At 40.2% G+C, this 27,674-nt stretch overlaps 1 protein-coding gene across 1 annotated transcript in view; it reads right to left on the reverse strand.

The window, feature by feature from the left end:
- Nucleotides 1-24,886, reverse strand: part of SLC1A3 (solute carrier family 1 member 3) — a 75,067-nt gene extending 50,181 nt beyond the window's left edge. The window contains exons 1-3 of the mRNA XM_060009587.1: nucleotides 24,758-24,886; nucleotides 22,882-23,153; nucleotides 4,174-4,311 (exon numbers count right to left, since the gene is read on the reverse strand). Of these exons, the coding sequence (XP_059865570.1) occupies nucleotides 4,174-4,311; nucleotides 22,882-23,062 (319 nt within the window). The 5' untranslated portion in view covers nucleotides 23,063-23,153; nucleotides 24,758-24,886. The remainder of the gene's footprint in view (nucleotides 1-4,173; nucleotides 4,312-22,881; nucleotides 23,154-24,757) is intronic.
- Between the last annotated feature and the right edge of the window lie 2,788 nt (nucleotides 24,887-27,674).

The raw sequence follows: 27,674 nt of genomic DNA on the forward strand, positions 1-27,674 counted from the left end.
TTTTTTTCCCTCCTTCAATGAAATGTATGTGTGGGGGAAGAAAGGAAAGAAATCTACAGTCCCTTTTCTTGTACATAGATGCCTGGGGTATTTCACAAAGGCCTCAGCTATATCCCTGAGTCATGACAATGAATAGTTTAAAATATTAAATTTTTCTTGTGTGATTTTGGCTTTCATTTTTGCAAGACCTTCACAAACCTTTCACATGTCCAAATACTAAGAATTGCCTAGCTCATTTTTTGCCCTCTTGTGTTAAAGGAAATGACAAAATTTTAGATTATTTTTATTGTAACTGTCATTTCTCTGACACTAAGGGCCATACTTTGAGGTATGCCATTTATTGTCTGTACTTTTATCTTCTCAGGTAAGAGAGCCTTTTGCTGAGTGTAGCTTGTTGGCTTCAACTACAGTTAAGTCCCACATTCCATTGAGTTCATTGGTCTATAGATTTGGAAGATGTTTGTCCAAAGGGATGCATCCCCCTTCCAGAAAACTGGAGACACGGAAGATTCCTTTCGAGGTAAGTGATTGAGAAGGAAGGCACACTTAGAATGAGAAAAGAAGAAAGCACTAGTTTTCTGAAAAAATTCCAAAGTAAGGAGGAGGTGATGGTTACATCTACACAGAGCAACCTGAAATGGAGTTTACTTATTATCTAGTGAATTTCATCAGGGTTAAGTCAGCCGAGCCAACTCATAATTCTGGCATGAAATATCTAGTCTGGCTTCTTATCTTGACCAAATCAATAGAAATTGGTGCCAATCCCCTATTTTATTGTGCGGTATGTTGGCATACAAGTATTCTTCTTGTTCAAAAAAATAGGTACTTGAGTGCAAATCTAGCCATCAGGCTTTCTCCAGCTTCTCTCTGGCAGCTTCTGGAATGCTAATACACACCAAGGATGTTTGGAAGGATTGAAAATTTCAAATTCAGAAAAAGGAGAACATGGCTTACAGGGGGTCTAGTGTCACAATTCACCAACAGGGATGTTCCAACTATGAAAACGTAACTTCAATGTCTCAGAGTTTAAATGTGATTAAATGTACAGAACCTTCTAAAACAAAATGCCAAATGGAAATAACGCAATAAGGGCTTCATGCATTTCAGCTTCTGTCTGCACAGACCCTGGGACTTTTGAACTTAAGAGTGCTGAGTTCTCGTGTTCCTGTCAGGCGCAGAAAAGGCCAACGTGGCTAGGACACAACGTGGTAATACGCAGAAGGTGGAGGAGAAGTTTTCCAACAGTTATTTGTTTAGTAGACAATAAATGTGGTGTTCAGTAGCTGATTCCATGTTGAGTTAAGCTTCGATATGGAACTGCCAACAGTGGAATGAGGCAACATATGAAACCCAGAGATAGCCTGATGGGAGCACAAATCTATCAGTGCATTTCTTATAATTAATAGCACTGACGCTGAAACCTGAGTTCCAATATTGGTAGCCCAAGGGATGGACTGAGCCTGCAGATGTTAATTATGTCAATGTTTGAAAATCTGGGTTCTTATCAATTTTTGGATTTCTGGATTCTTTTGAAAAATTGGAAGATCTGGCCCTTGCTGACACATGGCAACAATTGGCTGGAGCTGATAGTTTTCAGGTCACAATCTTGCCTCCCTTTGTCTACGCTATTCTGCAGCGGGTCACTTTCCATTTATCATCACACTCATCTCTGTTACCTCTCCTGTCAAAGAGAAATATTTCTCTGTATCCATGACTCTACTAAGTAGGAAAACAGAAAGTAGCCTGAAAGGGCAGCTTCATGTATATACGTCGCCCGCTTGGCCACTGGAGGCATCTGAGTTTGCTTTTCCATTCTAAAATAGTGGACCCTGACTTTGTTGTCTCCCAGCACATTCTCCAATAATGCTTCCCAACACATACAGGGATCCCCTGGGGTGTGTGTACTTTGCATAGGTCTCCCCCCCCCCCCCCCCCCCCCCCCCTCCTCATTCACACTGAGTCACACCCTGCTTTGGTTTAGAATCCCTGTACTTAAAACCATGAAAGAAATTCTTATGGAATCTATCACTCATTCCAGTTGATCATGAATATCTAAATGACCATGTAGCTTGGAAATTATTCCTTTGAGACCAACACCTTAAAAAGATCTTTGGCAAGCTAAATTAAGCCACTTCTCTTAACAGTCCTGGAAAAGAGCTGACACTCTTTTAATGGTCCCTAGTGGCAGCATTCCCAACTTGCAATTAGGTTACATTTTAAAAGTTCATTTTATACTGGTTGTTTGCAGCTTATAATTCCTTTCTCTTTAACACCAATATTATAAATGTTGATAATTTCTCCAAGGTTTACGCACAATTTCTTTTTAACCATGCAGAGGGATTGCATCATAGTGGGTTATCTTTTTTCCCAGAAAAATTACTCAACGAAAGCTCTTATTCCTTCAACAAAGTTGATGTATTAAGTATTAGAAAATACCAGGAAATTCCACTTCAAATAACTGTTAACTCGGATTGCTACTAAAGGGAGCTAATATTTCCTCTAGTTGTACCAAACGAGGGCTTTCCTCTTACAAAACCCACTGTAGCACAGTGGGACTTTTAGCACAATTGCCAGAAAGCAGAAACCTCTAAACACTGTTCTCACCCTTGAAGAGACAGTATAAAGGAACCCAAAACCCCACAGTTTGCATCCAGAAAAACTGCAGGTACTCAATTCAGACTCCAGCCAGTAGGGATGGTGGGAAGGGACTCCCTGTACCATTAAACAAAATAGTGGATGTGAGTTCTGTCCTCTAAGTGCTTCTGCAAGAACTTGTTTCCCAGGAAAATGGCAGCACATAGATAATGAGGATGTGCCCTCACGTCAGCATGAATTTAGCTTCTCTGATAAGAATCGTGGCCGCTGTGATTACCTCTGGTCAGCAATGGGCCAGGCCAGTTTAAAAAACAAGTGCCCCAAATCATTCTGTCTACTTGATTGTTTTATGGGCACCTCATCCTCCAATGGAAGCTTTATGTACATGCAATCACTTGTTTGAAGACCTGAACAAGTAGAAGCCAGCAGAGATCTGCAAGGCGCTGAAAAAAAACAAACTGACATAGTTTCTGTCCAAGTAATGGCCAGCCCTCCAAGGCATAGAGCAGTCAGAATCTTGCCCCAAGACTTTTGAGTTGTCCTATGTTGTTCTTATTACACAGAGATCTTGAAAGGCGATTATAAATATCCTTGAGAACTCCCTGGGCGGGGGGGAGAGATGCTCGGAGCCACAGAACGATCTGCCTAAGGGTCGGCAGTAAGCCAAAGACGGAAGAGAAAACAGGGCCAGTAATACCTGAGTTCTGGGTTTTAGCTACAAACTCAGAAACCATCCTGCTGGGGCAGTGTCTATGGACATTCCTTCTCCAAGTCAGAGATGTGCTGTGGGGAAAGAGAAGAGTTTTCTAAAACTTCTTGGTTCTGTTTGTATTCTCCAATCATAGGTACCAGTGACTCTTCAACCATTTCCCATGCAGGCGTAAATCGTTATTTCGCGTTCATAGAAAATAAGAATCCTATCCTGCAAAGCTTCCGTGCCTTGAAAATCCAAGTGTCAACTGACAAAATATCTGGATGGGGAAAATCTCCCACCCCCTCCCCATTCTCCCACCAGCGTAAAAGGCAACGGGGGTGGGGGACAATGGAGAAGGGAACGAAATCATGCGGGTTCACCAGGAAAAGATACAGTGTTGGTGGCAGCAGAGTTGGTGAGTGTGTTGTGGGCATTACCTCTTGATGAGGCTTCCAAGAAGGCTCCCGCTCAAGTCGTGGTGGCTCTGAGAACAAGCATTCTTGCATCAATAGCTAATAGGCTGTCCAACCAGATGTTATCTGGGTGGGATAAGAGGGTGAGAAAACAGACCTGTTGTACGCTGTTGTCAACTACATCGCTGTGGGCAGAGAAGGCTGGTTGTGTAGTGTTTAGCAGTGCGCCTCTTTTGTAGTGAGGCAGACCAGATTACGTGGCGGTTCAAATCCGTTTCCTCTTGTGATTGGTAAAATACGAGAGTTATAATCATTCATGCATTACTAAAGCCTCCTTTCCATCATTTTGAAGGGACTTTTATTTTCTAGAACAGAGCATGCATCCAGCAGAAACCTAAAGCGTTTGTTTTTCTAAGCGATCTTTTGCAATAAGCACACATGAAAAAAACAGAACAAAACTGCATAGGGTACCTGTGACGAGACTGGAGATGATTAGTGGTAACACCAGCATCTGTAACATCCTCATCAGAAGTTCCCCGGGAAAGGAGAAGTATTTGACTTCCCGGTAGCTCATTTTGTATGGTCGGAGGGTAAATCCAAGGATTGTACCTGCAGGAGAAAAAACAAAAACAAAACAAAGAAGAAAAGTTGAGTCTTTTTCGAAACTGTAACAATTGTAGAAAAATAAGCAAGCATTTGGCCGACTATCACTCCTGTCTAAGGAGACTCGATTTATTTAAGCAGCAAATATTTGTGCCACTTTGGAGCAAGGGGTGTGCCTGTCTTTTCAATCATAGTCTGGAAGGGTCTGGCTGAATTCAGGGCTTCGAGTAGGACTTAGAGAAAAAATGTTCCTGGTCTTAGCAAATGAAAAATTTCTTTGTCTAACTTGCATGCAGGGGAACCAGTTTTGACATGGCCCAGGACACAGTCATAAAGGGGGCATATCTAGGACACAAATCACGTATCCACACACAAGGCAATATAGGAAAAAAAAAAAAAGGCTTATTATAATGAAGTTCTTTTGTAACAACAGATGTTAGAACGGCTGGCATAACCACTTATAAAGGGTAGTGTACTTTTATTTTTTACAATTAAAAAAAAACTCCTCTTGCTCACACTGTTAATCCATTTTCATCATCTCCCTCTCTACACACCACACCTTCTGTCTACATGGCCCCGATATTGCCTTGGCAACTATATTGTACAGACTTGCTAGTTGCTGGCAAAAGAAGACTACAAAATTAGCAGAGACTTTTTCCAAAAGTTTTCCCTGAAAACTTAGGGGATAATAAGGGAAAGAGAAAGCAATTTTCCTCTTAATTTGATTCTGCTCCTGGAACTTCAAAAAATATTTAAATGATTAACTCTATAGGTAAATCAACTTATGCTTGGTACCTTTGGAAATGTTCAGAAATTAACAGATGTACTGAATAATTTACTCCTTCTCCCCTTTCCCTAATAAACTTTCTTTGCCCCCCCCCAAATTTTCTTATTCCATTATTGTAAATATTTTCAAAAATTTTACTAAACCATGTGAGGTATAGAGAAGTACTGAGTAGTCTAGAGGCTAGAGGTTGGGGGAGGAGAGAGAATACTGTGTAGACACAAGTTTTTCCAAAGGAAGCAAGCAGTCCTTTAAGGAAACTGAACCATCCTAACTTCTTATGAAATGAGACACAAAGTTCATTTCAACTGTTACTGCAACTCCAATTTCAATTCTTGGATTCCCGCAACATGAAGTATCCATTCTTTGATTACATACCGTGATATCCCAATTACGAGTTGAATCTACATGACTAGAAAATCCAGCTGACCCTGTTTTCAAGACCTTCAGAAAAATATTTATTGCGTTTTCCCAATGTAACAGTAATATGTTCGGGAGAGAAAAGTTGATTTGGAAAATGTAGAAAAGAGGAAGCAAAAGCCTGCCTTTATTGGTTCTACCATTTAAATAGCAAATAGCTAATACTGACTGAGCTCTCTCTATCTGCCAGGCATTGTTGTTAGTGCTTTACCTGTATTAGTATCAATATATTTAATCCTCACAAAACTCCCAGGACATAGGTACTAATTTACCACCAATTTACTGATGGAGAAATCTAATAACAGTGAAGTTAAAACATGCCCAATTTCAACAGCTCTTCCATATCAAAGTCAAATAGCCGTCCATTCAAGTGGCAGAGCTGGGATTGAAACCCAGGCAGTTTGGACCCAGATCTCACATTCTTGACTACTTTTCATACTTCCTGTCTTTTCAGTAGAGCAAAGACAACTACTGTTAGTGCTTCCCTGAGCTTCTTTCCAGAATGTTCTCTCACAGAGTTAAATACACAGAGATCACGCAGACTATACTTTTCCATATATAGTCACCATAAACATCATTTTTAAGCCTCATGATAGCAGATCCAGTGATTGTATCAAAATTTACTTACTACCATGTTTGTTGTTGAACACTTGGTTGTTTCGCAGTTTTTACTTTTATGAAAAACACCATTATGAATATATGAAGGCTGGTTTTTACCTAGAGATATTTTGTTTAGTGTAGTTCAGGGAAAGGGAACCAGTGCATTAAAGAATCTGGTTACCAGCTGTGGGGAGGAGAGAAATAGGTGAGGGAGATTAAGAGGTATAAACTTGCAGTTACAGAATAAATGAGTCATGGGTATGAAACGTACAGTGTAGGGAATATAGTCAATAATTATGTAATATCTTTGTAGAATGACAAATGGTAACTAGACTTATCATGAAGATCATTTGGAAATGTATAGAGACATGGAATCACTATGTTGTACGCCAGGAACTAACATAGTGTTGTAGGTCAATTATACTTCAAAAACAAACAAACTCATAGAGATCAGAATTGTGGTTACAAGAGGGGGTGTGTGTGGGGAAAGGAATTGGATAAGGCAGTCAAAAGGTATAAACTTCCAGTTATAAGACAAATAAGTACTAGGGATGTAATGGACAACATGACGAATTAACACTGCTGTATGTTGTATATGAAAGCTGTTGGGAATTCCCTGGTGGTCCAGTGGTTAGGACTCCGTGTTTCCACTGCAGGGGGCATGGGTTCAATCACTGGTCGATGGACTTTCACTAAACTTTTTGTGATAATCATTTCATGATGTATGCAAGTCAAATCATTATGCAGTACATCTTTGTGTGTGTGTGTGTGTGTGTGTTGTTGTTGTTTTTTTTTTTTAGCCGAGCTGCAAGACTTGCGGGATCTTTGTTCCCAGACCAGGGATTGAACCCGGGCCCTCAGCAGTGAAAGCTCAGAGTCCTAACCACCGGGCTGCCAGGGAATTCCCATGCTGTACATCTTAAACTTATACAGTGCTGTATGTCAATTACACCTCAATAAAACTGGAAGAAAAAAAAATAAAGCATATGACTACCTCAATTCATGTTATCAAATTGCTTTCCCAGTGGATTGGCCCAGCAGTTTAATACCCCATTAGTGAATGAGAAGACTTTATTTACCATATCTCTAGGAATGGAATATTATCATAAAAACTTGTTAAAAGAAGCAGAATTTTTGAATGAGTAAATAGTCTGTATATTAGTTTTCTTTTGAATTTACTTAATATCTGATGACCATTCCTCCTAATTGTATTTTCACCAGTCATTTACTAAATCCTGATAGTTGAAGAGTTTATGTATGTGTGTGTATATTTGGTATAGATTCTTTATATAATAGAGATAATTACCCTTTGCCTATGTTTAAAATAATATTTGCTATAGTTTTTTTCTAATTTGCTTGCCATATATTATTACTTAAAATATACAGGTGTTCTACAAATAATGTCTACACATCTTTTTTATTAAGTGATTTCTTCAAGAGTCATAAACTTTAATTTCCCTCACCCTCCCAAGCTTGAGAAATCTTCAATACACTTTTCCTTTTTCGATAGTTTGCTTGGTTTCAAAATCTTAAATCTTTAATCTCCCTGGAACTCTGTTTGGGGTAAGGTATTTAATTTCAATTCTCAGTGTACATTATTCAATACAACAGTATTAACAGCACATAGGAATTATAAAAAGCTCTGGTTATATCTGGTTCTTTCCTACTTGTTCATATAAAGGTCAAGTTACTAAAATCTGTGCTTTATCTTATAATAAGTATGCAAGGAATAAAATAAATATTATAAAGTTTACTTCCAATCAAATGTATTTTCACTGGCATTGGTTATGTTTTGTGACTTTTATTTACATGCATTAAAACGTTTGTCATTCAATTGTAACAAAAAATATGCACAGTAAGCCCAAGAAACTCATTTTGGTCTTCTGGAATTTGACCATACCAAGCTAGTAGGAATTTTAGATATCCTTCAAATAACAATTTAAGAACAAGCTTGGTTTTACAAGACCCTTTCTAAATACAGTTTTAGAAATGTATTTACTCACGTACAACAATATTTTCAAGGGTGGGTAGGATCCTGCCTAGTTCAGAAATACCCATTTAAATTATAATTCAGAAAAAATTGGTAAGATAGCTGCTCTACTAATGATACAGAGCAACAGAAAGACAGTCAAGGAGGCAAAGTCTCAAGAGGTGGTGAAATTTTTCATCTGTCTCCTTCCAGTCAAGATGGTCTTGCTTGGAAGTGTAGTCCTGGCATCTACCCTAGAATGTCTCTGTTTCTTTACCGTCTCCAATACAGAAACCACATTTTCTAAAAGCTCTTTTTTATAGTAGGAACTGCAGAAAGATGACATCATTTATTTATAAGGGATAGTTTTAAGTCAAGTGCTTTGAAGAGACGAGTTGTTTAGAGTGATAGCACATTGCAAATACACTTTGAATCCGTTTTGTCCCTGACTGTGCTTTGGTTTATTTACTGTCTCTGGGTTTATCAAGCGAGCCATTTCTACGCTTAGGAAAGATTATGTGGGGAAGGGCAATTTTTATTGAGCTCTTACTATGTGTTAATGGTGGTGTGATCCTCATCACAACTTCATGAGGTAGGTATTATCATATCTATTTTAAAGATGAATATGTTGATACTCAGGAGTTAGTTAACTTGCTCAAGGTTACAGAGCTAGTAAGTGGTTGACCCGGGGGCTTCCAAACAAAAGCCAGTGCTCTTTCTACTAGCTTGCTTGAAGACAATTCTCAAATGCACCTGGCCTTCAGCATCTCTAACCCCCCAAATCGTAGAAGCACTTGAGTACTAACCTTGGATCTGCTAGAGATGTCCCAGAGGCACCTTCGGAACCTTCCACAGGTCCACTTACTTTTTGAGGATCCCACAATATGGTTATCAGTATCAAGTCACTGTTTAAAGTGGTTACACCAAGTCCCTTTTCATGGAATTATTTAACTAAATGTATATAGAATTTATTAATTAAAGTAGCCTGCCTTTTCCCTCCAGTGCACACATTTTAATCCTTGGAAACCATCAGTAACAAAGGTGGGAAAGACATTAAATGAAAACACGCTTCAGGTTCTCATGCTTAATGACAACAGCTAACAGTCTTCAGCACATGCAAGATGCCAAGTTCTCACAAGCACAGATGCCATGGAAGCCAGGACTGGTACTACCCATATCTCACAGATGGAGAACCAGTCACTGACAAAGTAGGTAAACTGCCAAAATCACAAACCTGTATAGGTCGGAGCCATAGTCAGCGTAGAGAGAGGTCAAGCTCTTCTCAAGGTCAGCTGAGTGGCTGAGGTGGGCTTCATACCCAGCTCCAGGGCCCAGACCCTCACCCACTATGCTGTACTCATGGCCTTTCAGTAGACATGGTGCGAATTTAAAGAGCCTAAGTTAGGACACAACATTTTATCTACATTTTCATTCTCTTTTGAATTAGGTTAACTAAATATAGAGCTTAAGTTGAGGAAAGATTTTGTTGATTTTACTTAATGAAGTCCACATCTAGCTTTTTTTCAGTTCATTTGTTAAATGAATAAACAAAAGCCATTTTTTTCTTCAGCTTTCTGCTGGGACAGGCAGCGTTAGAGGTGAAGCCAGTGTGCTGAGGTCAGCCAGCTCTCAGCATCAAGTTAAGAGGAAATGCTCTGCATATGCAAAGATGGCTTTTCTGGGTAAGCAATTCAGGTTTCTGATTACAGAGCCCAGCAACGAAAAGAGTCTTCCCTGAAAACGAGTTCTCACAGCCTGATACATAGACTTCTCAGAGCCCTCTCCACTCTGCCCTTTCGACCAGTTAGAGGGAGAAGGGTGGAGGGAAGCCTGCTTCCCTTCAGTAAAGCAACTCACTGCCTCTGCAGAGCTGAGTTCCATTAGTGGGCACTTATTTAAGCACATTGATTGATATTCCCAGAACTAATAAAAACTTTTATGGCTACCAGATTTTTAGTGCAAAAGAACAGATCCTTTATTATTGATTACTCTGCAAAAATAACCATAAAATCCAGAAGAACTTCCTAACAGGATTTGTTAGATCCGAAGCAAACTTTGCAAAGTTGGCATCTTGGTGACATTATGTAATACATAGATGTCACGAGCAATGTCAAAATTGCTCGTTCTCAGCCAACTATCTCATAGTATTCTTATTTTGGTATTTTAACAAGATTTCTAGAATCTAGGAAATATCTTAACAAAAATGTTTACGGTGATCAAAATTAACCGTCCTTGTTGAATGCTACAAACAAAGATGCATTTTTTAAAAATACTTTTTCTGGGGCTTCCCTGGTGGCGCAGTGGTTGAGAATCCGCCTGCTGATGCAGGGGACGCGGGTTCGTGCCCCGGTCCGGGAGGATCCCACGTGCCGCGGAGCGGCTGGACCCGTGAGCCATGGCCGCTGAGCCTGCGCGTCCGGAGCCTGTGCTCCGCAACGGGAGAGGCCACAGCAGTGAGAGGCCCATGTACCGCAAAAAAAAAAAAAAAAAAAAAAAGAGAGAGAAAAAATACTTTTTCTCCCCTAATGTGGAAAGCTCAAGAAAAGAGTCCTTCAGGGGTTCACTGTTTCTCCCTGGGGAGTCTATACAACAAATACTTCTTTGGAAGATTAAATATCACTTCACTTTCTAAACTAAGACACAGTGTGCACCCTGGAGCCTCAGAAAGAACACATACCTGGTTCACTGTTTTTTTTTTGTTTTGTTTTTTGTTTGCAGTACGCGGGCCTCTCACTGTTGTGGCCTCTTCCGTTGCGGAGCACAGGGTCCGGACGCGCAGGCTCAGCGGCCATGGCTCACGGGCCCAGCCGCTCCGCGGTACGTGGGATCTTCCCGGACCGGGGCACGAACCCGTGTCCCCTGCATCGGCAGGCGGACTCTCAACCACTGCGCCACCAGGGAAGCCCCGCTGGTTCACTTTTGAAGGTCAGACATTCACAAGTTAAAGCTAAAGACCTGTTTTAAGAACTTGGTTCATATCTAATCTGAAAAAAATTATTGAAAATATTAAGAAGCCAGAAAATATTTAAGAGTAAAAGAATGAAGCACAATCTGAAGTAATCTTTAGACCAAATCACCCACTTTAACTTTTGGTGGATGTTGGTGTTTGAAATAGTAAAGTTTTACTAACGTTCCTGCCCTATCTCCAAACTCTGTCATGAACAGATTGGCAGACCAAAGCCTTCTAGAATTATTATTCACAATGCAAAATTCTCCAGGAAAAGAGACGATGGCCCCCAAAGAGCTCAGATGTCAAAAGAGAATCTAAAAGTGATATTGGCATTGATCTTGAGAGGAAGATCTCATATTCTGAGGCCAGCTGTAAGAAAACTACCAAAGGCCCACCACCCAAGGTGAGCTAACTAGCTCTTCTAGCATTTACATTGCAAACCAGTCAAAGCCCATTCAAACTCCTACTGGGAAAAAGCTTGGCCTGCAGATCTTCAGCCAGAAAGGAGACCATGCTGTCTGCTTGAATGCAAGATGGCTCAAAGATAAAATAGTATCAAATATTTTTGTTGATAGCACACCACTGGTTTTATGTGACAAAATACTATTCTTTCCCAGCTAGGGTCTTTTCATTTGTAGTAAAAAACCAAACACACAAACAAAAAACTAGCACTACTTTGCCTCAAGTTCACAACAACCTAATGTATGATGGAATAAAATCACAGGAGTGGCATCCATTGCCTTCGCCATATTCTATTGGTTAAAAGCAAGGTCACCGTTTCCACCACACCAAGTGAGCTGCACAGGACGATAAGGGCTTTGTCTGACCTGCACAGTCTCTAGGCCTGGCCCCCAGCTGCTGTCGAACAGTTTCCCGAGCAGAGGAACTGCTTAGTTGCACCATGAATCCGATTCCCTACTGCACTCCAAACTCTGATTTCTCTCATGATGTGGGAAACTGGTTTTTGCCTGAACTATGATTTCTCATATGCTCAGGTTTCTAGATTCACAAACTAGGAGAGATAGCTCTCGATTCCTAATTCTCTCACTAGACAGGTTTTTGGGGGTATGAAAGACAGCAGGTGTGATGCTGTATAAAGATCATAGTCTGGGAGTCAGAGATGAGGGTTCTGGGCCTGATGCTGCCAGTAAATTACGCTAGTAGATACTTCACTTAAATGACTGAATCTTCATAGCAAACCTACAGGACTTAATATCACCATCTTATAGATGGAGAGACTGAGCCCTAGAAAAAATAAGCCATCTGTCCAGGATTACACGGCCAGTAACTGATGGTGGCAAAATGGGGTTTCAGACTTAGATCTGCCTATTTCCACAGCTAATATCTTCAAGTCACATAATCTCTTTGCCCTCCCTGCCCGCTTCTTAATCTGAATAATGGGAGAAATAGATCAGAAAAGCAGTATCTATGATCTTCTTGAACTTTAATATTCTCTGCTCCATATTCTGAGCATTATCTTAGCTGTTTTATATGCATTCATCTGGTTTCTTCTAATGAATTCTAAAGTCCTTGATAATGCCTACGAAAGCTTGTAGTAAGTCATAAAATGCTTTATCAATTTGGCCATTACGGTTATTATGGCAGGTACTCAATAATTATTTGAGATCAAATAAAAGTTTCTATTTCAGAACTTGGCTAGATCGTGGCCCAATTTGGAGAAGTTAAAAGCCTGTCTCATGCCAGTCTGATGAAGCTGCTGGATGTAAAGTTCCATTGACTCATTTTTATAAAGAAGCCAAGGGCAAAATGGAGAATTTACCTGCCCAAGAGGTCTGCTGGTCCCTGGCTTTTTGTTTCAGCTCAAACTTCCAGGCATTTCCTGGTGAGAAGCTACTCTGTGTTTGAGTCAACCTTTCAACCCTCCCCCACTCCTCTGTTCCCACATCCTTCAGAGGCCCTGGCTTGGCTCATTCTTTTGTCCTTTGGTATTTCCTGTTGCTGGAGGTGGGAAATACCTGTTCCAGCCTCGTTCCACCAGTGGTGCCCAGATAACCAGCCGTGGGTGACTGATGACCAGGCATGGTACAGATGCAGACTCAAATCTGCATGGCGTGCAACACTGAGAGACAACTGAACCGGAAGAACCTTGGAGTTCTGAGAAGCCTGGTGCTTTCTTCTTAAAGCTGCACTAACATAGACTATGTGAAATGGTAATATAATTTATAAATAATCCTACGGGTCTTTAAATGTCCAATCCATTGTCATTAAAAAAAAAATCTATTTTAGAAATAGTAACTGAAATCACCAGAATCTGTTGCCTTCCTTTCTGGGTAATATATACAGTTGTGAGTAGAAACTGGAAATGAAATATATTTAAAATTTTCCAAGTTCTCCCTGTGCCTTTGCTTGTCTTTCATATGCTTGCCAGCCCACACAAACTTCAAAGACCACTTATCTCTACCTGTGGCAGCAGCCCCATTGGGGCAAACTCTTTTAAATCTCACAATTTGGAAGAGTAAATGACTCCAACCCCTATGGGGTATAAATTAGCTATACAAAATCACACATGGGTATACCCTTAGTCTCAGCAATTGCACTTTTAGGGATGTATCCCACAGATATCCTTTACCAGGGTGAAATAACTTTTATCCCAGATTATTCATTATACCATTTGAAAAATGATATCAAAGTGTTGGAAACAACCTAAGCGTCCCATCAATGGGGAATTGCTTAAATAGAGTATGGTTCACCCATACAATGCAGCCTCAAGAGAATGAGGTGGTTCTTTATGTGCTAGTAAGGGATGACATCCAAGGGATACTGTAAAGTGAAAAAAGCAAAGTATGAAGCGAGCTATATATACTATGGTACAATTTGTAAAAGGCAAAAATAAATAAATATGAATTTATTTTTATGCTGATAAAATAACTCTAAAGTCACAGAAGAAACAGATAACAAAACAAATTGGACCCCTGGGGGATCTGGGTGGGTGTGACACTTTCATTTCATTTCATTTTTGTTCTTTTTGATTTGGGGCAACGTAGATTTATTTATTTCATAAGTAAAATAACAAAATAAATACACACACAAACATGGCCCACAATTAAAAACAAAATCTGACTGAATTTTATTTTACATCTTTTCTGCTAAATGCCTGAATCTTTCTAAAAACTCACTCTGGGTCTGGGTGGCTTGGTCCTCAATCTGCTTTAATTTGCTTTAACAATGAGTTTCCTTAATTTGGGTCATGGAGAGGGGGGACACTAGCGTGCTCAGATTTATAGTTGAGTGGATCACTTTCTGACCAAAAGGCTTTTTTTCTGGAGACAAGGAAGTGAATCTGAAAAAACTTTGAACTCAGTCGTTATAGGCTCATGTGCTGCTTCACCCAATTAGCCAGAGTTACAAGTATACCAGAGCTGAAAACTCACATTGTAAACCACTCAGCAAAGGTATGCTCTTTCCTCATCTGTCATGCTGTGGAAAGCATCCTGATGCCAGAACTTACAAAGCCCTGGCAAGTTTATTGAGTCGCAGCTTTATGCACAAGTCTACTTCATTTGCCTTAAAAAAGCAAATCTAAGACAAAAGTAAATAAATAAGAAAAAAGAAAAGAAAACAACTTGGGTCATAGGCAGTCTCTTCAAAGACTCGTAATTTCCTTCTTGATGCCTTTACCTTCACATTCATCAACACACTGAAGAGAGCAGCAAGCACATGATCTCTGAGGTTTTGCCTTTCTTGCTTTAAAAATGGAATTTCCAGTGATGCAATGTGTCTAAAAGAAGAGGCCATCTTTTCAGGGTGAGAAGGGCAGTAATTGTCCATCTCTACTCTCATTAGGGACAAATGAGCTTCATCTTACAAGATTTTGAATAGAAAGGCTCTCACTAATAGCCCACTGTTTTCTCTCTGAGAAGCAACAGCAGTTTGTGACCTGGAATCATTGCTGGAGAACTGGAGAAATCTCTTTGGGGACAAGAAGAATGAAGTTGTCCTCTCAGGAGACAGGGACTCAGTCTTGAAATTCAAAACTTAAGTGTACCTTTCAACTCTCTGCTCCTAAATTTACCTTCAACTCTTTGATAAGATACGCAGAGGGAAAAAAGGAGTGCCTTTCCCCGACATTGACTTAATTCAGCCAGGGTATATCTTCCTTTATCTAGCCTTGGGGGTTTTATTCTTCTCTTTTTGGTTTCAAAACCACTTGAGTGCATTTTTTTTTTTTTTTTTTTTTTTTGGCTGCGTTGGGTCTTCGTTGCTGTGCATCGGCTTTTCTCTAGTTGCGGCGAGCGGGGGCTACTCTTTGTTGAGCTGCGCGGGCTTCTCATTGTGGTGGCTTCTCTTGTTGCAGAGCACGGGCTCTAGGCACGTGGGCTTCAGTAGTTGTGGCACATGAGCTCAGTAGTTGTGGCTCACCGGCTCTAGAGCGCAGGCTCAGTAGTTGTGGCTCATGGGCTTAGTTGCTCCGTGGCATGTGGGATCTTCCCGGACCAGGGCTCGAACCCGTGTCCCCTGAATTGGCAGGTGGATTCTTAACCACTGCGCCACCAGGGAAGCCCTTGAGTGCATTTTTGATTGGGTCTAGTGATGGGAATATTCTTGGTCTAGGGAATAAGCTCTGGGCCATTTTGATAGCACTGAAGCTTGACATAAAACTCATAATTTTTATCCTCGGTGAGCACAATGGCTAAAGTGTGTGCCCTGAAGTGCTCTGTGTGTTTCCACATCTCACAGCAATGATACAGCTCACCTAGCTGTCAGACCAAATACTTGGTGAATGATGGTACCCCAGCGTTCCATAAATATCAAGAACTCAACACCTGGAATGTAAAGCTTGGAAAAGACAGTGCTTAAATTCCAGTTGCCTCTTCCAAATAGCGTAGGCTCTTGACAGCCTTGTTTACTCTATAGCAAAAACAAAGGCCTGCAATTTTCACCCCCTGATTTATACAGAAGATGGAAGGGCAGGAGTGGCTCTGCAGAGGTGTGCCTCAGTTGTGTCCTCAAACATTGCTTAGGAAACATTGCCCACCACACCCAGAGGCAAGAAATTGACAGTCAAGAACTCAAAGCAAGAGAAGGCAGCTGCTTCATAGATTTGAGAGACTGGCTAGAATGAGTTGGGAGATCATGAGTTCAGGAAAAAGGTCCTTGCAATGGTACAGCATCATGGGCTGAAAAGAAAACCCTCATGTATCTTATTCCATATTTTCAGCTTTAGAGGAAGACAAATTAGACTTTAAATGATAGAATTTTGGAGTTGGAGGCAGACATTAGTCCAAATGTATTTTGCTGGTGAAGAAATATGAGGTCCAGAGATTTGTCTTAAATCATAAAGGGAGCTGATGGCAGAGCTGTGTCTGTAAGCAGGACCTTTAGACTCTCAGCGCTTTCTCAGCTGTGTTCCAGACATTCACAGATACTGATCAGAAGGGGGTATGAACTGGCCATGGACTTACATTGCTATAGAGGGCAATGGGAAAGCACTCTGTAAACTGTGACACAGCCACAATGGAAGATATTATTATTGCAGGTAATTGTCCTGAACACACATACTTATTTGATTACCTACTTGAAAAAGAAACAAATTTGAAATTGCCTGCTCAGTTTTCTCATTATCTGAATTAACAGGAAGAAAATAGAGCCAAATAAAATCCAGAGACAATCTTAGAACAACATTAAGCCTTCTACCCCCTACTTCAAAATAACCTTTGCCAACTCTGTTAGAAACCAGCAACATTTTCTCCAAGTTTCCAGAACCCCTCATCTTGCTTGGCTCCATTCTGATGGGGGCAACAATTAATGAACAGTAGACACCAAAATGCTGGAGAAAAGGAGAAACCAGGGAGGTGGTGAACTCTGATGGGTCCTGAGTGGTACGAACAAAAATGCACTATTGAGTATGTTACAACATTTATTGAAACCATTTTCTCAGCAACTTCCCATTTTCCTGAGACATCACTCCCTCCATTGAGCAGTCTGTGTTGTGATAACTGCTGCCTGGGGATTACTTTCTGCTTGGCTCAAGAGGCCAGGTAGGTAAGGGACAGATAATGACGGTGTCACTTACACTGAGGCTTTCATCTCTGCCTCTCAAAGCCGTTTACAACTATTAAGTCTCTTCCTACGACTCTCTTGGCTCCCTCCTCTAGCCAAGGAAATAGAAGACACTTCCAGACCTAAAGCAGGTGACTGTCTTCTCCCCTTCCCACACCCGGTCCTCCCTCACCCTTGGCTCTCAGTCCTCTGGCCGAGCAGCATCCTCAAACCCGCGTGTATTTTCACTTGACGCCCTAGCACAGATGGAAGCCAAAGACGGAGGGTTGACGGTTTCTTCAGACACTTTGCCCGCCAAGCATTTAAGGACATTATTTAAGGTTACATGGTCGTAAGTGGCAGAACTGGGATAGAATCTTGGCACAGAGGTGTTATCATTATTCCACTTTACGCATGAAGAAACAGAGGATCAGTTCCAGAAATGGGACATAAACCTAAGCTTCTGACTCCAGAATCCGTGGCTCTGATCTACTCCCCTATTCAGTCCTGGACTCTATCCCCAGGACAGGAAGCAGCTCTCTGGAGTGCTTTTGGAGACGGTGGGAGGGGGGGCTGGGATCTAATGCAAGTCTGCTAGTTGCTATTGTTGTCCCCAACAATTTTTCTATCCCTATGTCGCATCTCCAGAGCAGGGCATTATGAATCCACTGCTTCCTAGCTCACCCTCCAGCCCAGCCCTCTGCCCAGGGAGTCTCTGTGAGTGACAGTGACTAGCTGGGCTCTGGTAACACCAGGGGAGGGGCTGCCCCGAGCTTCTGGAAGCTCCTTCTCTTTTCCAGGAAGTGTTGAAGAAACTGGAAATCTGAACCCAGAAATCTGTTCACCATTCTTTGGATTCTTGTTGTTCAACCTGGGTGGAGATGCCCTTCTCTTAGTAAGCTGAAAGGTGTCAGCATGGGGGCCACTAACTCAAGCAGTTGGCTAGTTGGGTCCAGGCAGCAGCTGATAGTTCACCGCATTAATGAACCTGTTTGGCTGAACTAAATGACTCGGCTGGATATTGTATTACATGCCCAAGGCTCAGGATACCACTACAGCATTTCTGGGAGATTATTGCTTCTAGTTATAAAGAAGGGCCCTAGAGTTAATACTGCTCTCAGAATATCCTCACTTACAGAGTAGCTTATGCAGTAGGATAACCCGATGCATTGATCGTTATTCGTTTACCCTCAAAGACAGAACCTGTCTTCGTTCAGTCTGGAGATGGTAAGGCTACCTTCCAAATCTTTATTTATGGTGAGCCTCTTGCACTGTATCTCCACTGCCGTGGCAGCCCACATCTCAAACTCAACATGTCCGAAACTGACATTATTACTTCCCCCGTCTTCTTCCTGTGTTCCACCATGACTGATGGTACCAAAGCCACTCGGTCACCCAAGCCAGAAATCAGACCATTGACCTGCAATCCACTTTCTCTGTCAACTCACATGCAATCAGCCACCAGGACTCAGGAGTGACCCTTGTTCTGAATTCTCAATTCAATCTCTCCTTTCCACCCCTCCTGTTGATGTGTCAGTGCACATCCTGAGCTAATTGGTGTAATATAACAAGAATGGACATTTCCTGAGAGGAGGGACCAAGCATTCAGAACACTGTGGTGGGTAAGAGTATGAACTTGGAGCCCAAATGGTGGATTTGAATCCCGGTCAAAATGCATCAACTGCGGGATAAGTATCTGAGCTTCGGTTTCCTCATCTATAAAATGAGCATAAAAATACCTCCCTCCCTGGCTTGTTGTGAGGATTAAATAAAGCTAACATACTAACCACACTTACAACACTGCTTGGCACCACGTAAGTGTCCACAATATATATTATACATTTTACAATAGATGAGGAAACTGAGACTTCAGAACAGGTAAACACCTTCTTTAGGATCATACGGTGATTAAGTACGACCGGCATATGAATCCAGATCTATCCTTCCTCAAAAGCCACACTTTAAAAATGTTACCACGTGGCACATCTACCACATGTGGTTGTTAATAACAAAGTAGAACGTCTAAAGTACCAACACAGAAAGACATCATATACGATATAGAACTGTATATACAATATAATCTCATTTCAAAAAATGTTACGAATTTCTCTATTACTACCGCTGAACCCCATATATTCCTTTGTCATCTCATTTTTCATCCATCTCTCCTACTAAACCACCTGAGGGCAGAGATGCCACATTGTATAGCATAGAGCCAGATACACAACATCCAATATTTGTTAAATTGCTGAATAGCATTGAATCTTTTAAAAAAATGTATTTATTTAGCAGATAATAGATGAGTGACATTCTGTGACTTGAACATGACAAAGGATTTTTCTTTCTTTCAGGGAGATGTCTGAGGTCCCTCTGACACAACTGACCACAGTATGAAGTAGAAGGTGCTTCCCAGAGGAAGAAAGACAGTGACCACTCTTCTCGGTGTGTTTTTTGTCAGACAGCTTGTCTGCTATAGCCCTGGAAGACACTTCATCAAATGCTTTAATGATGAACTATCTTAAAGGGACTTAGCACTTGCCACTGCCTCCTTTCAAGTTGCTAGCCTGCTCCCGTTACATGGGCTTTGCAGCCTGGCACTTTCAGACTTTGACATGGCTTAGAAATGACATTAGAAATGTCATTGCATAGAAATGACATCACATTGCACATGTGGTTCTATGCCTGTGTTTGCAGAGGGATTGGTAGTGAAATATCTACAATTCCCTACTTTTTTTGAATATATGGATTCAACATGTCTCTACTCCTCCTCTGTATTTCTAGCTTCTATTTCCACACACTAAATGCACATTTATTTTATTTCAAAAAGATGAAAGAAAACAGACTGAACAAAAAATTCACCCCACTACGTAGATTTTCCCAGTCTTTTTTAGTAAAAGTGATCAAAACCTAAGAATTTGAAAACGAAGTAATTGGGACTTCCTTGGTGGTCCAGTGGTTAAGATTTCACCTTTCAGTGCAGGGGACATGGGTTTGATCCCTGGTCGGGGAACTAAGATCCCACAGGCCGCAGGGCAACTAAGCCTGCGTGCTCTAGAGCCCACACGCCACAACTAAAAAGAAGCCCATGCACCACAACGAAGATCATGCATGCCACAACTAAGACCCGATGCAGCCTAAATAAATAAATAAATTTTAAAATAAATAAATTAAAATTAAAAAAGGAAACCAAGTAATAGCTATAGTTCTTTCTTGTCATTTCATCTTTGGAGAAAATAACTCTTTTCTTCTTCCTTCCTAGCATCTTTCCAGTTTTTCCTTGTGCTGCAGCAAATAAATTTGAGAGTTGATGTCCCAGACATGTCCTTTTCCTATTATTTCTTTTAGGGTTGATGTAGACATGGTACCCAGTGGCAAGCTAAATGAGCCTTTGTGTTCACTGGGCCCTCAGTGGAAGAGGCACCAAGAGATAGCTGAAGGCTTCTTCCTTCTCTCCTAAATCTGTTTGCTACTAAGTTGCGATTCCAAGTCTTTGGTGTAGACTCAGTGGTCTGACTGTCAATGAGACCTCTTTATTTGTTTCTTTGTTAGTGCCTTCTTCTTGTTACTTCTACCTCCTCAGTTTCCATTAGTAAAGCCAACCCTGAGGGCATCCTGCCAAGTTATCTACCCCAGCTCAGCCAACTCATCACAATTCTCACAAATCTTAGGGCAAGTCCTCTTTGGGCTAGGAAATGATCCCAGAACTCATAGAGAAAATGGACTCTTAAATCCTGCCACTATCTTCCTTCTATCAGAGATGTTATTTCTTTGTAATCACTTAAGAACTTCCTTCCCCATTGATCTGATTTCTATGTTCAGGTTTTATCACTTTCCATTTCTGTGTTCTCCACCTGAAACATTTCTGTCCCAGAAATGGGACTCTTGTGTTTAGAACACCATTTTGAATCAATGTTTCTGCATCTTTTCCAAACATACTCCAGTATCACTGAGCTCTATTATTATATGTATAGGGTTGCAAAATAAATGGGTATTTGTTAAATGAAAGAGGAATGCAGCTTAATCATTTGTAGGAGAATTATACGTTTTCTGCTGAGTTTAACTGAGTAAATCATGTAGCAAAATGACAAAGCTATGTGAATGCATGTAGCATTGCTTGGTAATTGGCCTCTACCAAGACATGGCAGCATTTTTCTTCCTGGCAACTCTCACAAGATGTCAGCTAGTCAGGAGAGCACTGAGCTGGGATGGCAGAGTGGTTAAGAGAATGGCCTCTGGCACTAGACAGCCTGAGTTTGACTTTCACCTCTAGCATTTACTAGCTGCGTGACTTTGGGCAAGTTGCTTGATCTTTCCGTGCTCAGTCTCCTTAACTATGAAATGAGGATCAGAGTAATCATACCTACCCACTGCCTTCATAAGCTTGTTTAAGGATTAAGTGAGCTAATATAAGCAAAACACCAGAAAGTAGCTGGAATAGTGCTGTCTAATCGCTCACAATTATTATTACACAGCTATTACTTGGCTTGAAAACGACTGTAATTCAAAGAAAAAAACCGAGATGAGAATACTGTATTTTACATCAACTTCCAAGACAATGATACAGCACTGAAATACTTCTTCCGGGAAGATATTCAAACCTGGAGACCTAAAGGAAGCCATTACTTCTCTGAGTCAATCAGGAAACTTTCTTTTTGAACATCTCTGGAATTAATTGAAGAGTCATTAATCACCAACAATTACTAAAAGGAGCCAAAGATGTTGAAATGGAATATATCTAAAGTCTTGTGACAAACTACTCTTCTGTTGTATTCCTATTTGTCTGCAATCTAAGAATCCTATTTCTGGAGATAAAGTTATAATTATATTTACATGCTACAGAATTTTCTTAGTTTTTATTGTCATTACCTCTTATATTTGATGGTGATCTTGGCAAACTCCAAGGTAGAGATTAAAGCCTTCTTTTGGTGGCAGATTAGTAGAAATTTAAGTTATAGCATTTTTTTACAGCATGACATTGGCTTATCTGTTTACCAGCCTAAGGATTTCTATATTGGTTCAAAAATTCTGAGTAAGTAGGTTTTTCAGCTATATTTTAAAGGAAGATTGATGCTACCTACAAGTAGCAGATATAATTGCTAATTATAATGAACGATAATTTCAGATACCGATAAATCAAACAAAACAATAATGTTTTATTTGTACAGATTGCTGTCAACAATGCTAAATTAGTAAGAGACTGAAACGTTTCAAAAAAGGTTTAACTACTTATGGCAGACACTTAGAGGCAATGAATGAGGGATCTGTGTTTACATTTCCCCTAATTTACCTTTCCCAGTCACTGGATGAGACAGTGTACAAACAGAAAAGATTCGGCCTCTATGTCTGTGTTGATATTCAGCTGCAAGTCAGCGCCAGTTAGAATATAATTACTGTTAGGGACCTGTGTCTCATTCTGGGTATACGAATAGTGTACATTAGTTTTAAGTGAAAGTGACATTGCATAATGATCACATCTTGGCCAAATCTAGAGCACTTGCTTGTTTCTATTGTTACTTAACTGCTCAGGTCTTAAGATTAAATTATCCTCTTTTATCCTTACATGAGATGGAGAAACATTTGATTTATTTCCCTTCTTCACACAATCAATTGATTTGCATAATGCCTAATGAGATTCTTTCAGATTCCCACGTGTTTTACCACATGTTGCTCCAAATGTGCCAACAGACTGTCATTTAAAGGAAAAAAAGAATCTTCAAATTCAGAGGAAAGCCTGGGCTATCCTTTTGAATACCTACAATCAGTTCATCTGATAATATTCCCAGGCAGTCAGATGCCCCCGAGAAACAAGATCCAGTTGTGTTTTTTTTTTTTGCTTGTTATCAAATGACTTACCCACAATGACTGCAGTGACAGTAAGCAGCACAAAAGCATTCCGAAACAGGTAACTTTTAACATCTTCCTTTGTGATGTTCTGCACTTTCTTCTTGGCCAAGAGTGTGCGTTTACGGACCCCTTGCTGGAATCTCTCCATCCTGCCTCCCATCCTGGCCTCTTCTCCATTGCTTTTAGTCATGTTTTACTTCCGCAGAGTGTCTCTTCTTTGAACTTCAATGTCACGGAATCAGCCCCAGAAAGCCAGTCCTCTTTGGTGTTCAAGAACACAACTAGACGAGAGAGAAAGAGACAAGAATTACAGCCTCCAGGGGTGAGAAATCAGGGCTGCCCGACACCAGGGGAAGCTGTTGGCAAACTGCATAATCTCAGTAGGAATCAAGGGCTGGAGAGTGGCAATGCCAGATCTCAAGGCTAGAATGTGCATATTTTACTGAACCACGTGTGAGACATGTGCATAAATCCAGAATATAGGAGCAGGTACTTGTGTTACATTTTTAAACATTTGTCCTTCCCTCTCCAGTGAAGCTATAAAAGGGCTCAGCGGAGCTGGGTGTGACTGAGCACCGTTACCCCCACCCGATCCCCCAGAACCTAGCCAAGTACTTTGCACAATGTTCGCCCTCAATAAATGTCCAATTGAATTAAACGCACAGGAAACGCTCAGTAATTATACTTAATGGCTCATGTTGTATACATGGCAAAGGCATAACCAGGTCAATGAAATGAATTAAGATACTGAGATTTCACAGTCAGAGGTTGCTGTTATATATAATAAAGTAACTACTTTATGCATTAAGAAAAAAACCACGATAATATCAACTAGTAAATATGCTTATGAAAAGAACACAAGTACCCACAGGCCCTGGGAAATACATTTGACCCTTTCACGTGGTAACTTTTTTTTTTTTCACAAAATAAGCTAAGTGCACTGGGCACGTTTATAAATTATCTGAAATCATAATTCATCTTCATTTTGGTCCCAAGTAGAAGTACAAAGTAGCATTTGTCTTTGTGGCAAACATGCTGGCGTCTTCTGAGGAAACTATCACCCACTTCTCAGTATTTTAAAATTTAGGATTTCTAGAATAGATGAGGAGATTAATTCAATTTTCATTCCAAACGTTACAGCGTGTGGTTTCTAGTTTCTTTAAAGTGCTCCTAGGTTATGCAAATATATCTAAGTAAATCTCTCCTTGGTGGAAATCAGCTGTTTTGAAAGATCAAGGGATTCCTCCTGCTGTTTTACAAGATTTCTAATCCGTAACCTTTCCCATGATAAATCCAAGTAAAAAATCAAGTCGTGCCTGTGGACGTGTGTATCTGGCAACGCGAAAAGCCAGTGTGTGCGTCCGTGTAGGAGGTAGCTAGAAAGCAAGAGACTCCTCGGAAGCTTTTGGCAAATCCAGGTGCGGAAAAAAAGACTAGTCTTAACAGTTTTGACTTTTAAATAAAATTGCAGGCTGGGGTCAGTGATAATAAGACGTACAGCTCGCTCAAGACTTCACAGCAGATTAAAAGTTTAGGGAGAAGTGAAGAAGAGGAGACGCGAGAGACCAAATTTTTTTCTCTCCTACTAATCTCTGATTCCCTTTACCAGTCACTTTAAAACAGACCAGCTCAGCCTTGATTCTTTTCTAGAGCTCGAACCGCAATCTGCCCCCCATCCACCCTGAATGACTCAACTCCAGATTAAGAGAGGACACGGCGTAAATAGACACCACACGCTCAATGCATTAAATTACTAACATGGACTTTATCTACCAAAATGGCTAGCTTTTACTCTCGCTACTCCTCTGCTCGGGAAACAAAATACACTGGCAGAGAAATGGAACGAGAAATGTAGCCCAGCAGGAATACAGGACGTCAGACTTACCTTTTCTGATTTTGTAACGGGTGGAAGATACCCCAGGCAATGACAAGGTGAATTCCCAGCAGGTACAGCGGAGCAACAAAACGCAGCGAGCAAGGCGTGCATGTGCTCTGAAACTGCAAATTACTATCGGGGCAACTTAAGAAAAGGGGCGGAGTCTGTGCCCGGGAAAGGGGGAGTGGGGAAAAATGAAAACACCACAGGGAAGGAGGGGGGAAAGCCGAGGTTTCTGGAATATTGATTAATCTTGGCGCACCAGAAGCATGCTTGCTGGCTTTGTTTTGCTCCTTAGACCACTTTTCCAGCTTTGTCAGTTCACTTTCATTAGAAATGCAAAACCGGGACCAGGAAGAATTGAAGAATAAAGCGCACACAACACTCAGAAAGCTTGAAGTCTTGATTAGAACGTTTCAAAGAAGACTTTTCTGAGGCTAAAGTTAATTATCTCACATAATGGCAGGTTTCCTCCCCTTAAGGAAACACGAGAGTGTGCTCTTTTGCCTGGTTGTACAACTGTTATGAAAGAGTCCCTCTTTTTAGAATTGGGGAAATAACTGACATTTCTTGGGAAGACCCGGAACGCAATCAAGTATAGAGAAAAAAAAAACTTACTATAATTCTCTAACCTTGCCTAAACTTACTCAAAACACAAGCTGAAACATGCCTCTATTTTAGCAGTTTAAACTCTATTACAGCAAATCTAATTTAGCTCACCGTCTGTGTTGCAAAGATTCAAAAAGGTAAGAAGCACAAAGATGCCAGGAGCTTTGCTAAACTACTCAAGTGAAAGGCATTTTAAGACCAAGAGTATAAATGCACACTTGAAGTTTGGTAATTTCAAAAGATAAGTTGCTGTGCAGACAGATGCCTCAATTTTAAAGGAGGCTAAATGTCCCCCACACCCCCTCCTGCCCCATCATTTTTAGGAACTAGAAAATTCTCATTGCCTTGAGAATATAACTTGCACTTGTAGTCCACCTTTCTTAAGAAGGAAATAGATTGTGAAGTCGATTTTTAAAAATTAAAAAAAAATTTTTTTGAGCCTGACTCAACTCCAAAACTTAGAACTTGTTTAGTATGAAGAAAAATGTTCAACAGAAACAAAACTCATACCAAAAATTACAGAGTTCTGTATTCCTGTTTATTAAATCTCATATTCCCCATGCAAAATCTGCTTAATTCTTGTGTCTGTTTTCCAGCAAGAAAGTATGTCTTTTTCCCTTATTAGCAAATCCAGGGAGATTCTAAAGGTATGTCTCCTGCCAAGCTTCAACTGTTGCATGTATATACTGTTTTGAACAGCTCCTGGTTGGAAAGCAACGGTGAATCATGTAAATGCTAAAATTATAAATTAGCAGCAATTATAACAAGTTTTAAACTTGCATCATTTTAAGAGATTATTGAGAATATCTACCTCTGCCAGTCCCACCCCTCAGCAATCTTTCTCTTCCTCTTATCTCCTAGGTCACTTAGCATCCATATCACATAGTTTAACACATAGTTCCACTGTCTCCTACTGTTCCTTTCTTTTAAAAAATCCTGTTAAATTTTGGCTTCTCAACTAAATTGTAAGTTCTTTGAGGGCAAGAATGGGTCTTATACCTGATACATAGTTAACATTAAATTCAACTCCTATGAATGAATGACATAATATAAGAGTATTAAACAAAACACTTTGCAACCTTCCGTGTTAAAACAAAATCACTTATTTTTATGTTCGCGCTTCTGGCCTAGGTACATGGAGCACATGTCTTTTCTCAATGCCATGACTACATTTTAAAGCATTTATTTACTACACTAAGTCCTCTCTGAGCCATGGGTTTAAGACTAATTTGTTCACATTTCTTGTGGAAGTGACCTGTATTTCAAGAGAACTTAAAAGAGAAATCTTTATATGATTTTCAATGGAGTTTCAAGTCAGGTGGCATTTTTGTTTTTAATTCTGTTTTTTTTATAGGCAAGAAAAAGCACTAGAAAAACCACACTTTGGTTAGCATAGAGATGAGAAGGCCCTAGTGCCCCTTCTTTTTTCCTTTTTTCTAATCCCCAAAGCTTGGTTAAAAACCACTTCATTATTTTAGTTTGCACAGACATTATGGGAGTCTGGTGAACCCCGGAGAAGGGAAATAATTCACCACTGAAAGTTTTGTTGACTGTAATAAAAACCCAATGAGAAAAAGAGATGCAAAGAGTTTCAGTTCAGAGTTCATCTGAATTACAAGGTTTTAGTCTGGGGGACATATTGGGAACTACTTCTTTTAAGTACCACTTTCTCTTTTGGAAAGCTATAGCAATAATGCCCTCAGGAAAACTTGGGTTTACTCAACACATATTTCTTCCTTTTCCTCTATTTTATAAATAAGACCCTTGAGCATTCAAACATTTTTTCCTTCTTAGAAATACTAAATAAGTGAAACAGCAAGAAATTATGAACATGTCTCTATATGTCTCTATATGTATTTCATTTAAAGCTACTCTGGGTAGGAGACACAGAGCTAGGAAATCACATTAATTTTGGTATTTCAGAGTTAAAAAAAAAAAAAGATGTGGCAAAAGCTGCTCCTTTTAAAAAATTTTCCAAGAATTTTCTTTGAAAATGCTATTATAAAGTATGCTGTAGGTAAATTCATTTGGGGGGTTGGGGAATGTCACCATAACAGGAAACAACCAAATCCAACCTATCCTTGAACTCCATTAGTTTCAAGTATGAGGGATCATGATTAACAAGTAAGTGTCGTAACATAGTACAGAACAATCACATTTCAGCAGTCAAGATAAGGGAATTCTGGAATTTGAGGAAGAATATGATTAGAAATCCTTTTAACCTTTATTGAATATTTTCCACTTTTATTTGTAATTTCATGGGAGATTTTTTCCTTCCTTCTTCAAATAGTTTACATTTTAGAATCACCATAAGGAA

Source organism: Delphinus delphis, chromosome 3 (assembly GCF_949987515.2).
Source record: "Delphinus delphis chromosome 3, mDelDel1.2, whole genome shotgun sequence".
Taxonomy (NCBI): Eukaryota; Metazoa; Chordata; class Mammalia; order Artiodactyla; family Delphinidae; genus Delphinus; species Delphinus delphis.